The 15,905-nt window shown below is 45.5% G+C and overlaps 1 protein-coding gene across 1 annotated transcript in view; it reads right to left on the bottom strand.

Annotated features, from left to right (window-relative positions):
- Positions 1-15,905, bottom strand: part of MTHFD1L (methylenetetrahydrofolate dehydrogenase (NADP+ dependent) 1 like) — a 173,935-nt gene that overhangs the window by 139,119 nt on the left and 18,911 nt on the right. The window contains exon 8 of the mRNA XM_037156849.2: positions 4,177-4,288. Within this exon, the coding sequence (XP_037012744.2) occupies positions 4,177-4,288 (112 nt within the window). The remainder of the gene's footprint in view (positions 1-4,176; positions 4,289-15,905) is intronic.

Here is a 15,905-nt window from a genome sequence, read left to right on the forward strand (position 1 = left end):
AGACAATTATGTTTGCTTGCAACGGTGCTATAAACTATTCTCGTCCACAAAGTTGCTGTTTTGATACTGTTTTCTGGGCCTAAGACATAAGACCAGTTTCTCTTTTGTCTTACTTGGTACAACGGGAAATAAGTCCTAATATTGGGGTACCAAATGGTCTTGCTTTAGCAAGCAGAGCATTACAAAATCACAGCCCACTTCTTTCATTTGAAATAATCATTTAATAATAAATGAGTTCTCCTTCTAGCCAGAAAACTGAACACTGCTACGGCCCTGTTTTAAATCTAAGCAGAGCTGTGCCACAGAAGAGTGAGCCAAGCCAACGAGTTAGGAGTAACTGTTTTCCGAGCCCTGCTCCTGGGATGTCAGCCATCGGGAAAATCTCGCCAGAGATCAGGTATTCAATAAAATGCCTCTATAGAATTACCTCACATTAATCACCACAACCCATCTACTTTTACGGGGGTGAGGAGGAGGGTGGGAAAACCCTGTACCATTGAGTATGAAAATTTCATTATAAAACCCTACCTTCATTCGACCACAAGTTTCTTAAAAATTCTTTTGTTCTTAAGTTTAAATAAAAGCATTTTTCCTTTTAAGTAATGATTGGAAAGTCTATTCACGGTTTCAAAGGGATGAGATTGTATGAGTCGGGGGATCCTTCATCAGTTTACTCACGGATTAAATTTTCATACAAATCAAGGATGTTAAAACTTTGACTACTGGGGAATGTAATGCTTTTCTCAATAGTACTGACTAAAAAACGTTCACCCATTTCATCAGCACAGCATTTCTTACCTTTGTCTTTGCCCTGCCAGCCCTGCTTTTACGTGGGAGACAAGTTCAAGAAAATGTCTCTAAATCTATAAGTAACTTAAAACTGCAATCAGGCCCTGGCTGGTGTAGCTCAGTGGATTGAGCGCAAGCCTGTGAACCAAAGCATTGCTGGTTTGATTCCCAGTCAGCGCACATGCCTGGGTTGCGGGCCAGGTCCCCAGTATGGGGTGTGCTAGATATAACCACACATTGATGTTTCACTCCCTCTCTTTCTCTTTCCCTTCCCCATCTCTCTAAAATAAAGAAATAAAATCTTAAAAAAAAAAAACTGCAACCATAATATAACTCTGAGCTGAGCCCACTCTTATGCACTCAGTTAACACTAAGTATTAAATGAGCACTTACTATGTGTCAGGCACTATTCTGGGCTCTGGGCACTCAAAACAACCACAAAACTACTACTGGACCAGATACATTTAAAATAAACTAACTGCAATCAGTCTACACATAAAATTGATAAATGAAAACATAAGGGTTTGGTGTCCCCCTCACCCCCACAGAATCATTACATTGAAATCTAGTATTCTAAAAGATGTCTCTAAAAACATAAAGGCCCTAAAAGAAATTTATTAAAAATAAGGCAGAATTTCACTAATAAAGTCTGTCACCTTCATATGAGGGAGGGGACCCCAAAAAACTGGAATCATCTTCTGGTGGGCAGGCCCCTGTAGTCCATGCTTCCCCACTAGGTGAGTGCTCTAGGAACCCATCTGTGTCACTGCACCAGCTGGTGTTGTTGTGAGAGGCTGCATTCGGCTCCAGTGAATCTTTTTTGAAGACTCTTTCAACACATTTGCCCATTTCGTGATGGGTGATTTACGAGTACAAGTGCCTACACTGGGCTGAAATGTTTAGCAGTTTTTGACCAAAAAAACACGAATACAGTGCCCCACCCTCCCTATTCACATGATTTCGCCCTGCGCAACTTTTTTGTTTGTTTCCTTGAATGAAAAAAGTCCTTTTTTATTTCACTTGTAAGAAGTGAAACAACAACAAAAAAAGTTGCAGAAGCACTAAAAGGCATCAAAATGCACAAGTTCAAAAACTACCTTGAGCAATTGGAAAATCATCTCGACAGGTATATTGCATGAAATGGAGAATACTTTGAGGGTGCCTGAAGTTTAAATATGTAAGAATAAACACATAATTTTTTATAAATAAACTCTGGGATTTTCGGTCCCTCTTTGTAGAATCCTGGGTCTCGAAGGGAATCCTAAAGAACGTGGAAACATATTCTCTTATCTCCAGCCAGGATCATGCCAAAATTGTCCTGAATATATAAACTCCAATAAAAAACTGCAAGCAAATGCTATAACAAAGAAAAACATTCATTGAAAGAAATAATGTCGTGACTGACTTTCCAATAGGGATTCTGAGTCCAGGGGCGGATCTGTGCCATGTCCATCATTTTATGAGTTAGGTGTTGATTTTTTGGGCGGGGGGTATATCCAGAGACCACATTTATTACAAAGGAGTTATTCAGAGTATGCCTTCTATTTGCTTTTAAAAAGCCATTAATTCCACATTCATATTATATTGCACGTAAGCGATTCATTCACCTAGTGCTCCTTACCCAAGAGCTGAGTACACAAGCATTCTGGGCAACTCCTGAGCATCTTCCCTTGGCCTCTCCAATCCACACCAGCCCCTTCAGCCAAGGGGTTTTTAATCTGATTGTTAATTCTGGGAGGACCTACATTTCCTAGAGTGGAAGATCCAATACTACTCTCTGAAGAAAGAGTTGTACCAATTTCAGTAGCGCTTTTATTGGGTTAGCCAAAAAGTTTGTTTTTTTTTTCCCATAAGATGGCTCTAGTAGTGCTCAGTTGTCCTTAACTTCATTGGAAACAATATAGACTGTATTGTGACAGCTGTCCTATCAGTGTGCATTTAAAAAAACGTATCGAAATTGTTGAATTTTTGTGTAGGCATTTAAATATGGAAGATGGAACAAAATAAGCAACATTTTCAGCATATTATGCTTTATTATTTCCAGAAAAGTAAAAATGCAACTGAAACATACAAAAAAGATTTGTACCATGTATGGAGAAGGCGTTGTGACTAATCAAACATGTCAAAAGTGGTTTGCAAAGTTTCATGTTGGAGATTTCTTGCTGGATGATGCTGCGCAGTTGCCAACGCAGACCAGTTGAAGTCGATAGTGATCAAATTGAGACATTAATTGAGATCAATGCATTATACCACGTGGGAGATAGCCAATATACTCAAAATATCCAAAGTAATAAAAGTTACTGGTGAAAATGAAAAATGTGTCCTTCACTTTATGGAAAAAACTAAACAGATGTTTCAACCAACCCAATAGCATCATACTAATTTTATTCTCTTCTATAATACCCCATAAAATTAAGTTGAATGATTTTTAATGAAAAAACAGAAGTAAAATAGTTCTCTTGAGGGACTGGATCAGAGGTTATTTTATTTCCTTCTGGATATTATTCTCTAAGGAAGATCTCGATGTCCACTGTGACGCTGGCAAGGTGGGAGAGGGCAGAGGCTTCCACCCACTTTGGGCTGAAATCTGGAGGACACAGGTAAGGAGGAAGGAGGGTTCCTTCGCCTCCCTTTGCCTCACTACCTCTTGCATCAAAACGTTACCCAGGAACTTGAGGAGGGGGGCTGAGGGTGCTCCAAAACTTCCCTGGCCTCAGAGTGTCTTCTGTGAGTGAGAGGAGGGTACCTCCCGCTGGCCCCTGGCTCGGTGCCCCAGTGCTCAGTGTTGGCAGAGCTCGAGCTACCCTAACAGGGGGGCCTGGTGTGGTCCAGGACATTCCTGGATCCCATGTCAAAACACCGTCAAACATGAGCACCAATCCCAACACCACGTCTGGTTCTAATGGTGACTGTCACACTGTTCTGAGATGCCTTTGTGGGGCAGGGAGGGCACCGCAAGGGGAAATCAAGGAAATCAACGATCTCCAGTTTCTCTTCCTGCCGGCAACTCGTTACGTCTGTGTTGAAGTTTAGCTGAGAGTCTCTGGGAGGAAGGATTCTGCAGCTTTTTAAATAATGGTGGAAACCAGTATCTTTAGTTGACCTCATGCATGTACAAATTATCTACTTTAGAGCAGCAGGGGAGGAGGAGGAGGAGGAGGAGGAGGAGGAGGTAGCCGCTGTACTTGGCATCCCGACTTCTCTTTGCCGGACCAGTGGTTCCCGTATCAGTAACTCAGAAGGTGGGCACATCGACATCCTCAGTTTCCTACGCTGTGTATGTATATACAGACAGTGACCAACATTTCAGGAATGCACGCTCAACACGTCTCGTAACAATCACACCTGTTTTTGTCAGCAGACCAGCAACTATTTTAACATATTTACCTGATAGCAAGTCATGGGAGCAGTTGAGAACAGTAGTTCCTGGCTGTATCCAAGAAAGGGGAACTTCTTCCGGCCTGGGTGAGCCTAACACCACCACGTCAGCCTCACGGAGCTAGAAAGAGAAAACCACCACACATGTTTTCATCTGTAGCAGAAAGACATGATTAACGATCTATGTCAAATGATTTCAACATAATAGATTAATCACAGTTCCAGAGTTTTGTTCCACACTGATAACGTGGACAGAGTCGTGCTATTGATTTACTAATGGGGCCCACATCAGTACGAATGGAACGTGATTATCATATCCGAGAAAGAAAAGGAGACTGACATTTTCTTCAGGGCAGTCAGCGTATGGATTATGCAGGGTATTGTCCTTTTGACATGTCTTACCCACCCACCGCAGCATGAAGAAAGGGGTGGGGCCGAGAAAACTACCCCCGAAGGAGGCAGGAAGACACACTGTGTGTATGGGGGGGGTGGTGTCCTGATTCACACAGGGACTCAGGAGGGAGATAGGACTTGATGTGGTGAGGCCGCTGGAAGACCCGGCCAGCGCAGGGGGCCTCCGGCCTGCACACTCACAATTGGAGCCATATGGCACTTGTACTAGATCTACGGAAGGATTTTCAGAGCTTGACAAAGAATCTCATTTTCCTTGAGGATCTGGTTAGTCTCATGTCAAACTGCCTTTTTCCCTTTTTTTTTTTTTTTGAGAAAAGGGAAAGCATGCAGCCACTACTATGAAACACATTCATCACGTCTGTCCCGTGGGGCTCTGACAGCGCAGCGCTGGAGGAACGTGTCTGGTACAAGGTCATGGCTAGGCTGGGCAAACAGCTGGCTGGAGCTCAACAGAAGAATGACCAACTGTCCCAGTACCAAGGAAACAACCCATGACCTGGAACCAGGTCCATAGGTGGAGGGAGAGGCGAAGCCGGACTCGGAGAGCCTTGGGGGAAATGGCAACGCCTGCACCTGTCTCAAATGTGCCAGGGTGGTGTCATGATACCCATTTAATGGACAAGGAAACTGAGGCTCAGCTACAACAAGTGTCTATGGTATGTTCTGTTTGCCCTAATGGACCCAGCCTTGGAATCCTCTAGAAGGGAGGAAGAGAGGGCAGCTACCTGCCCTTTGCTCTCCAGCAGCAACGGCCCCTCCTCTGGTACTCTTTCCTCGGATGTCAGTGCCTGCCACTGTCCCCCCCAAACCCCCGGGAAACAGGCGTGTTCCACACATCCCGCTCCGGCCTCAGCTTCGACAGGCTGATCGCTGACACTGCAGGGGAGCCTCAGCCAGCGCCCCCACCTGAGAGTCTGCAACACCGTCTGGGCATCAGCCAGTCTCTTACGCACCTTAGGATAAGAGATGGCAGCGAGGGAAAGCCAACCCATGACATTCCTGCCTGATTTATGAAGAAAGTGGCCAAGATCCAGGGCAGCTCCAAGTTTCCCTGACGGAGGAGGAGCACGTAACCATTTAATAAAGCTCAGAAACGTTTGATCGGTTTGATCATGCAAGTAGGACAAAGTGAATTAACATTCACTCAGTGCCACTAACGAGCCAAACAGAGCCTGCTGCTTTTCTGCCTCGTACTTCATTAAGGCACAGGAAGAAGATGAACTCGTGCCATGGGGTCTCAGGGAACCTACCGTATGAGCCACAGTAAACAGACAAGTCCCTACTAAAGCAACCACTCTTTTTTTATGCTGTGGTATATGGCCACCACACTGGGCCACCGACTCAAGACGTTTAAAGCCCCCATCGCCGACAGTCTAGTGCATTAATGCCGCATGTTCTCTACAGACAGGTCTGAAAAAAGCCAGACTTCTGGGTGATGTTGTATTTCAGGGGGAATAGTGTGAGGACTTTACACATCTGAAGAAGGAAATGCATTTCTTCATTTACTTCACCCATGCCAATATTTAGCTACAGAAAGGCTTAAGAGAAACACAAATGTTTAACACTGTTGACCGCGCGGAGCAGATAAGAAACGCCATTTTGCTGTATTTCCAGGCACAAAAACAGAACACGTTAAAACACGTATAAAAAGTTAATATGTACAAGACTGAAATGCTCATTTTGGAAAAAGCCAAGGATCCCAGGTTCACACAAGTCCCCTGAGAACACTTGGCTTCCTACACGTGGTGCCTCTGCTACAACCTGTTCTTTTCATTACCTATAAATCTCGGCCATCTCCTCCGGCCCCCCAGCTCCAGACCTCAGACCACAGCTCTGAAGGGGGCTGTGCTAACAAGCAGCCCGGGGACAGTCGAGCCGGCAGAGAAAGGACCAAAGTCCCCTCCCTTAGCAATGATCACATCGTAGCTGCTAATTCTTCCTGGAAGGGAAAAGTGCTCGATGCTTAAATCAATAAATAACCCACGGAGGACCAGAGATGATTTTAATGAGCTAAAATTCAAGGAGAATTATTGTCTCACTGGCAGTTTCTGCTTTCCTCCTCCCAACTGGGAAAGACCCTGGCCAGAGCCTGGCCTGAAACTTTACCTCATAACAAAATATTGTTTGCTCTGCCGAGAATTGAGTAGAAGCAGCTTAAAGAGAACCGCCCACTCCCCAGGCAGAAGACCAAATGTTAAAACAATAGCAAGACGCAGCTATGCAGACATTTAACGCAGAGCATATGGGAGCATATGGAAGGACCGGAGAGTTTAGATAACATGAAAAATGTTTTTCTCTGGCTCACTGATTTTCAAGGGGGAGGGGGGCGTAAGTGTTGAAACATGAAGAGGGAGGAAAGATGCGATTTGCAAAGTTATAAGGAACATCCTAATTCTGTAGTTAGCAAACACAATGCATTTTACAATTTAAACCATAGAAAGTGCAGCCCCTCCCTCCTCGGCTAGAAGACAGAATTAACCTTCTGCTATCGACGTGTTTCAGAAGGGTACCTTGGAGAGTTGCAAGCATGAGAAATGAATATACTGTAGACCAAAACCTGGGGTGGGTTAAAAAAAAGGTTGAGAGATATTTTTGAAGAACGATGGTTTATATTACCTGGGACTATAAAGCCCATTTCTATACCCTTCAAAAGTTATCAGCGCAGTTCAGAAAATACAGTTCAAAATGAAGAACAGTACTTTAAAAAATCAACAACAGGTTCTTTCTCCAGCAAAGATGGGATTCTAAAATTACAATCGCTCAAGGGAAGAAGAGAGATCCAGGTTTCTTTAGTGAATACACTCATCCACCTGCCAACTCTTACACTGAGGCCACCAGGACTTAAAAACAAAGTCCCTGCCTATGGACTTTATTTTTAAATCCTGGCCGCTTCCAGGTGGAGGCGCAAAGGGCAAACCTCTGGGATAGGAAAGCAATGCTGAAACACTTAGTTTCTATTTCTCTCATCCACTCAGTGGTATTTAACATCTGGTCCACACAGGCATTACCGATCAGTCCCTGTGTGTTGCCAGGTGGCTGTCACACGCAGAAAGTACAGGGAGGGCCTCCCGAGGAAGGGAGGTGGCTCCTCACATGGTGCGTGTGAGCCCAGTTCGAGGCTTTAAAGACCAGATTAGGGTCCACAGAAGACTCACTGCTTTGCAGTAACAGGGTGTCCCTGAAATCTCACGTGGCATGGAGGTTCCCTGACTATCTCATGGCAAAGTCCTAAAAGGAGTTAGTTAGGTGCTGTTCTTCTTTTGTTAAATGAAATGTCACTTTCTTTCAGTCAGTGCCAAATCTCCAAATGTGTGGACAAGTAGCTGTCAGACGGGGCTGCTGTCGTTGGTTGCCCTCACACCACAGGCGTGTTCTCAGAAGCCGACCCTGGAAGCTGACCTGCAGACAGGAGAGAGGGCAAGCCCAATACTGAGACTCCAAAGAGGAGGCTGCTGGGCCTGGAGCTAAGGACGGTCAGCAAGGAGGGGGGACCACAGGCTGGGATCCGTCAACACACAGCAGCTTGGGTAAGAGCTCTGAGGGAAGCAGGGAAGGTGGGAAGGAAAGGGGTTCAAGTACACCCCTGGGAAGAGCGCCTCTTCCATGGGAAGTGAAGAGGAACGGGTGATGGGATGCGGGTGTGGACCGGGGGGAGAGGTGTGTGTGTGTGTGTGGCTGACCAGTTGGGATGGTGCGCAATGGCCAAGCAAGCTAAAAGCAAAAATAAAATAAAATAAACCCCACTTTTGGCAATTAGGAATCCACCAGCGGCTTTAGCACAGACATGGGCATCTCAGCCACACCGTCAATGCCTGCCACTGGGGTGCAGTGGTCCCCGCATATGGAGATTCCCCTCGGGCAGAGTCTTCATGAGCAGAGTTCCTGTTCATACACACACTGTTCTAACTTAGAATGTCTAATTTTTTATCCACGTTAACGGAACACAGGATTATTGCTTTGTGCCGATGGATCAATATCCACATTTTCCTGAAATATTAAGCACACGATCAAACAGAAATGACTCAACAGCTGTGTAAGTACCCCAAAGAAAGAATGTCAAGCAATTTGCATTCAGATGTTGTAATATTTTGGCAAGATAGGGGAAGAACGATTTCAGCGAAAGGACATTCCCCCAGTCCATGCACACCAAGTGATCTCATCTGGGGAGAATTTTCCTTTCAGGAATTGGGTATGTTTCTTTTTTCCACCCTGCTCGGTGATCAGTGGAACAGATTATTGGCCTTTAAAATTAAGAACTCCCTTATGGCTATTTCATAAATCAGAAGGACCACAAGCCAAGTGAACAGTAAGGGACTCTGACTACAGCTCTGATCTTACCCACGTTCCCCCCCCCCCCCCCGGGCTAATAAATGACCTTTCTCTAAAGGTCCCTAAGTTCACCTCTTATGCCATCATTCAATGTATGTACTGTGCAGTGTATGAGAGCAGAATATCAAAGATATTCAGTTGTGCCCGAAATGATAGAAAAGGTACTTAATTCCCCTTCAAGTGACCCTGATACTCACAAACACCAAGATTTGAGGAAAATGCAACCTCAAATCTAGTGATGGGTATACTTTGAATGATTTGTCAAAAATAATTCCTTTCCTCACACCCTAGGAAATAAATAAAATTAAAAAGCAGGGCTGAGAGAGACATAGAAAGACTGTGCGTGTGCATGTTGACAGGGAATCTAACGTGACAAAGACTCAGACCCACGCAGCATGAAAATGAGGGGACGCCCTTGTGACCGTTCCCAGAGTAGCGCTAAGCAAGACGCTTGTCACAGAGGCAGGACAGCCCCCGAGGTTTATCTTTATTCTGCTAACCATGTGCTTTTACGTCTATGGCGAGTTTGAGTGAACACGAATTGCAGTGGTTCTGGGAGATGAGCTTGGTGATACCCGGCACATTCACACCCTGCAGTTCTGAACCTTGAACAGCACATGGAGAGTTCTGCATCCTACTTACTGCCTTTGAGGAACTCTCGGGGCCGTGGTTGTCCCCGCAGAAAAGTGAGGACACTCTAGGTGACAGAAAGGACTGAGGTGCAGTGGGAAGAGCACTCTGGGCGGAGATACAGGGTCTGGGTTCCAGTCCGGGCTCTGCTCCTTCTCATCAATGACCAGGGTCAAGGCTGCCTGCCTAACATCTGGTTTTCAAATATTAACATGACAATACATGAAGAGTCCTTGAAAACGAAATCTTTTACACAAATGTAAGGTGCCCTGTTGTTACAGGTTACATTTAAGATCTTCTGACTACAGACTTCTGGCCAAGATGGAAGCGTAGGTGGAAACACTGTGCCTCCTTGCACACCCAAGTTTAAAGACAACAAAGTTTTAGTAACAGAAACACAACTAAAAGATAGAAAATTGAACTGTATAGAAGTCCGACAACAACAAACCATCCAGCCAGACCGATAAACCAGGCAGAGGAGCAAGCAGTGACACAGACTTCGCAAACCAGGGCCCCAGCACTGGGAAATAAAGCCCAAAAGCACCAACTGGAAAAACTTTTGGGGTTGTGGTGCTGGGAGAAGCTCTCAGGCTCACAGAGAGTTCATTGGAGAGACTCACAGGGTCCTGGAGGGTGCACAAGCCCACATACCTGGGAACCAGCACCAGAAGGGCCCAGTTTGCTTGCGGGAAGCAGCAGAGGGGACCGAAATCTGAGAGAGCAGAACAAACGCCATTGCCCCTCTCTGGCCCTGCCCCCACATACAGTGTCACAACCCAGCGACTGGGTTCACCCACCCTGGTGAACACCTAAGGCTCCGCCCCTCATACATAACAGGAGTGAACAGACCAAAACATTATGGCTCAAGCAGAAGAACAGCTCAAAGCCCCTTCTAAGCCAATACTTCTAAGCGACCAAGAGATAGCCAACCTATCAGATGCACAGTTCAAAACCCTGGTGATCAGGATCTGCTCACAGAACTGGTTGATTTTAGCCACAAATTAGAGGAACATATGAAGGCTAAATTAATTGAAATGAAGGGAAATGCACAGGAAACAAATAGTAATGGAAAGGAAACTGGGACTCAAATCAAAGGAGTAGATCAGAAGGAAGAAAGAAACATCCAATCAGAAAAGGATGAAGAAACAAGAATTCAAAAAAATGAGGAGAGGCTTAGGAACCTTCAGGACATCTTTAAACGTTCCAACATCCAAATTATAGGGGTACCAGAAGGGGAAGAGGAACAGCCACCAGTGGAAAACTTATTTGAACAAATAATAAAGGAGAACTTCCCCAATCTGGCAAAGGAAATAGACTTCCAGGAAATCCAGGAAGCTCAGAGAGTCCCAAAGAAGTTGGACCCAAGAAGGAACACACCAATGCACATCATCATTACATTAGCCAAGATTAAAATGAAGGAGAGAATTCTAAAAGCAGCAAGAGATAAGAGGACAGTCACCTACAAAGGAGTTCCCATCAGACTGTCAGCAGATTTCTCAAAAGAGACCTTATAGGCAAGAAGGGGCTGGAAAGAGGTATTCCAAGTCATGAAATCTAAAGACCTACAACCAAGATTGCTCTATCCAGCAAAGCTTTCATTTAGAATGGAAGGACAGATAAAGTGCTTCTCAGATAAGATCAAACTCAAAGATTTCATCATCACCAAGCCCTTATTATATGAAATGTTAAAGGGACTTACCTAAGAAAAAGAAGATAAAAAATACGAACACTGAAAGGACAGCAAATTCACAGTTATTAAGAACCACACCTAAAACAAAAGCAAACTAAATGGACAGCTAGATCAGGAGTGGAGCCACAGAAATGGAGATCACATGGAAGGTTAGCAACAGGGGGGTGGGAGGAGAAAGGGGGGAGAAGGTACAGAAAATAAGTAGCATAGATGGTAGATAGAAAATAGATAGGGGGGAGGGCAAGAATAGTAGGGGAAATATAGAATCTAAAGAACTTGAGACATGTGGCCATAAACTAAAGAGGGGGGGGTGGAGGAGGGCATGTGCAGGGTGGAGGGGAATAAAGGGGGGGAATAGAAGAACTGTAATGGCATAATCAATAAAATATATTTAAAAAAAACAACCACACCTAAAACAAAGGCACACTAAAAGGACTGCTAGATCAGGAGTGGAACCATAGAAATAGGAGATCATATGGAGGGTTAGCAACAGGGGAGTGGGAGGAGGAGAAGGGGGGAGAAGGCACAGAGAATAAGTAGCATAGACAGTAGATAGAAAATAGATGGGGGGGCAAGAATAGTATGGGAAAATATAGAATCTAAAGAACCTGTGACACATGGACATAAACTAAAGGGGGGAGGAATGATGGGGGACGGGTGTGCAGGGTGGAGGGGAATGAAGGGGGGGAAATGGGACAACTGTAATGACATAATCAATAAAGTACATTTTTTAAAAAAGACCTTCCGACTCCAGTTTTCTAACTCTATACCCTTAAAAAGCAGGAACACTGGAGAGAGGGTGGAAAGTGAGGCCAGGCTCTGCTGGTGGGAGAGACAGGGGGACGGGGGATGCTATGTAGGGGACTGGGGGTGATGTAATTGGCCTGTCCTCTGAGGACACAGCCTGAAGCTCTTGTCCTTCTGTGCAATGTCCACCTTAAACCATCTAAGACCACCAGGCCTGGGACTTTACATGGCCCACTCTTGATCAGACATCCATTTGTTTTAATAGATTCTCTCACAAATCCTTTTCTCAACCTTGCTAAATATAACTGGCCTGATTTGGGGGCTTTTTAAAGGCTCTATTCTCCGCCTGTGGTGGTGTTAATAAGTCAGGCCCTGACCAGGCAGCTGCAACAGCAACAAGAAGGAAAGCCCACACCCAAAGGCACCTGTAGCCCTCGAATACCCAGGAATCTGTCAAAGGAGGCACAGGGCCTCCATCATTCAGTCACCTGATCACACATCCCTGAGGGACCTTGGCATTGACTTGGCATGAGATCTGTGGGGGTCCCAGGGTCAGGGGCTCTTCCCCCCCGCCCCCAAACAATAAGCCATCCTGCATGTCTGCACCTCTGACGACGGTGCCCCTGCCCTGCCCTCAGTAAGGGGACACTTTCCCTCTAAGGAGAGAGCCTACAGGGGTGGTGACAAGCCCAGGTCTCCGAGAGGGAATGGCACTCAGTTTAGTTCAGCTTCCGTCTTTTAAAAGGGTGTCTCTGGGGTTACTGTTAGCACAGACTTCCGCCAAGATGGAGGCATAGGTGGATGTGCCGTGCTTTCTCACACAACCAAGTTTAGAGACAACTAAATATTAGCAACAGAAAACACAGCCAGAACACAGAAAATTGAACTTTTCGGAAGTCCGCTAACAACAAATTCTTCAGTCTGACCGGTAAGGGGCGAAACCAGAGGCTGGTGAAGCAGGGTTGCACAGGAAACCTCGGTCAGACGGACTCAGGACCGGAATCCAGACGCGCGGAATCCAGGCCCAGGGTTGGACCTAGTGAGCGACCGAGCGAGCCACCAGGCGAGCGACCGCGGGGGAGACAGCGGGGGAGCGGTGCTGCGTGTTGACTGTGGTCGCGCATTGGTGCGCGGGCGGACAGGCGAGGGAGTGGGCGGTTGGACCGGGGCCGGGCGGGTCCCCGAGGCAAGCGGCAGTGGAGGGCGCCGCCATTTCCCTGCTCTGACCCCACCTCCACATACAGCATCATAACCCAGCGACTCTGAGTGGCCCGGCCCAGGGGGAACCACCTAAGGCGCTGATCCTCACCCAGCTGTAAGAAACAGCAGAGGGGGCCGCCATTTCCCCGCTCTGACCACACCCCCACATACAGCGTCACAACCCAGCGACCTGGGAGTCCAAGGCGCCGCTCCTCACACTTAAAGGGTGCGAAGAGACCAAAAATGGCGCAAGAAGAGCTCAAAGCCCCAGAGCCCATAGATCTAAGCGATGAAGAAATAGCAAAACTCTCAGACGCACAGTTTAAAACACTGGTGATCAGGATCCCCACAGAACTGGTTGATTATAGCCACAAATTAGACAAATATATGAAGGCGAAACTAACTGAAATGAATGGAATCGCACAGGACACCAACAGCGATGAAAAGGAAACTGGGACTCAAATCAATGGAGTGGACCAGAAGAAAGCAAATAATGGCCAAACAGAAAAGAGTCAAGAAGCAAGAATTCAAAGAAATGAGGAGAGTCTTAGGAACCTCCAGGACATCTTTAAACGCTCCAACATCCAAATTATAGGGGTACCAGAAGGGGGAAAGGCACAGCCACCAGTGGAAAACTTATTTCAACAAATAATAAAGGAGAATTTCCCCAATCTGGCAAAGGAAATAGACTTCCAGGAAATCCAGGAAGCTCAGAGAGTCCCAAAGAAGTTGGACCCAAGAAGGAACACACCAAGGCACATCATAATTACATTAGCCAAAATTAAAATGAAGGAGAGAATCCTACAAGCAGCAAGAGCTAAGGGGACAGTCACCTACAAAGGAGTCCCCATCAGACTGTCAGCGGATTTCTCAAAAGAGACTTTACAGGCAAGAAGGGGCTGGAAAGAGGTATTCCAAGTCATGAAATCCAAAGACCTACAACCAAGATTGCTCTATCCAGCAAAACTTTCATTTAGAATGGAAGGACAGATAAAGTGCTTCTCAGATACAGTCAAATTCAAGGAGTTCATCATCACCAAGCCCTTATTATATGAAATGTTAAAGGGACTTATCGAAGAAAAAGAAGTTAAAGAAACATGAACAGTGAATGGACAACAAACTCACAGTTATTAACAACCACACCTAAAACAAAAGCAAACTAAAAGGACAGCTAGATCAGGAGTGGAAACATAGAAATGAAGATCACAAGGAGGGTTTAAACAAGAGCTGAGGGGGTGCGTCACCACTAGATCTGCCCTACTAGCAATGTGGAAAGAATTCCGTCCGGTTGAAAGGGCAGGACACCAGACAGTAACTCCCAGCTGTAGGAAGAAACAAAGATCTCTGGAAAAAACAGTATTTTTGGTCTATAACCACGCCTTTTTTTTTTCCTACAAGATTTAAAAGTCAAATGCATTAAAAATTATAAATTAAAAAAAAAAGAATTATCATGTAACTCACTAGTCCAGTTTAAAAGGTAGGGTTCCCCCCACCAATCTTGGAAAAGTGATTATTCTTTTTCCAAGATTTCATATGTATAATACGGATATGTTTAAAATTTTCCAGATCACTTTAAAAAGCTTTTTATAAACCATGCTATGCTCTGCATTTAAACTGGGAATGACTTTGTGATAATTTAGCTTTGCCAAAAAAAAAAAAAAAAAAAAAAAAAGACGCACTGATTCTTCAAATGTAAAAGACCTGTATTTTTTCTTTTTTCTGTTCTAGTTTTGAGGGTCTCTGTGCTCAGAAGGAGAAATGAGATCCTCTGAGAAAAGAGAAATAAAGCAGTTCTTTTATTTCTAGGTTATTTCTCATACACGCAGCAGGGATTGACGGGACCGGTCAGAGCTGGAGGCTGCGGCCACCACCGTGCAGCTGCGTCTAATACGGATGCCGGAGAGCAAGCAGGCACCACCGCTCACCCGGTGCCGGCACCCTCTTCCCTAGAGAGGGTACCACTCTGCCCCCTAGGGGCGAAATGCGGAACATTCTCATTTCAGATTGCTTTTGGCACCAGGGAGAACAACTCATTAGGGTGAGGAAGGAGTTACCTCTAAACCTAGGACAATTCTCACTGGACAATGGCTCTGTCCCATCCCCACAGAGACATCACTCTGCTCTAGAAGCCTGGGAAGCTGAGTGCAGGGCCGGAGGAAGTAGGTTATTTCTCAGCCCTCTGTAAAGGCATCACGCCTGGTGCTCTGCTTGCTGACATCTGATGCTCCACAGCCTGGGGCGCATTTGGACACATGCCCAGACATTCTCCCCGCCCCCACACATAAATGCATAACGCATCTCTCGAAACTCAGACACAGAGCAGGAAATTGATGCTTAATTGTCAATGACACACTCATTGGGCATAAGCTCTAAAGCTACCAAATAAAGAAATCTTACTGTTTTCTGTAACACTCTAAAAAGGCAAATCTCAATTCCTCACACTCAGGCTCCACAGAGATTTAATGCATAATTGGTATCCAAAGAATATCCTTAGATTTAGGCAGGCTCATAGACAAAGGATCCATTTCTATTTAACTGAGTCAATATTGTTCCTCAAAATTGTAGGACTGGGAGGAAGTAATTGGTAAACCAGAAACCCCCAGCAGACATAATATGAAATAAAGCAACTTCCACATAACAAGGGAATCATGGGAAGGCAGACATTGGGGAGCAGATGGGGAGCAAAGGGCACGGTGGTATGTTAATTAAAGGCGAGGACCAGAGCGGG

This window comes from Artibeus jamaicensis, unplaced genomic scaffold (assembly GCF_021234435.1).
Source record: "Artibeus jamaicensis isolate MK-2021 breed Jamaican fruit bat unplaced genomic scaffold, CSHL_Jam_final contig_497, whole genome shotgun sequence".
Classification (NCBI taxonomy): domain Eukaryota; kingdom Metazoa; phylum Chordata; class Mammalia; order Chiroptera; family Phyllostomidae; genus Artibeus; species Artibeus jamaicensis.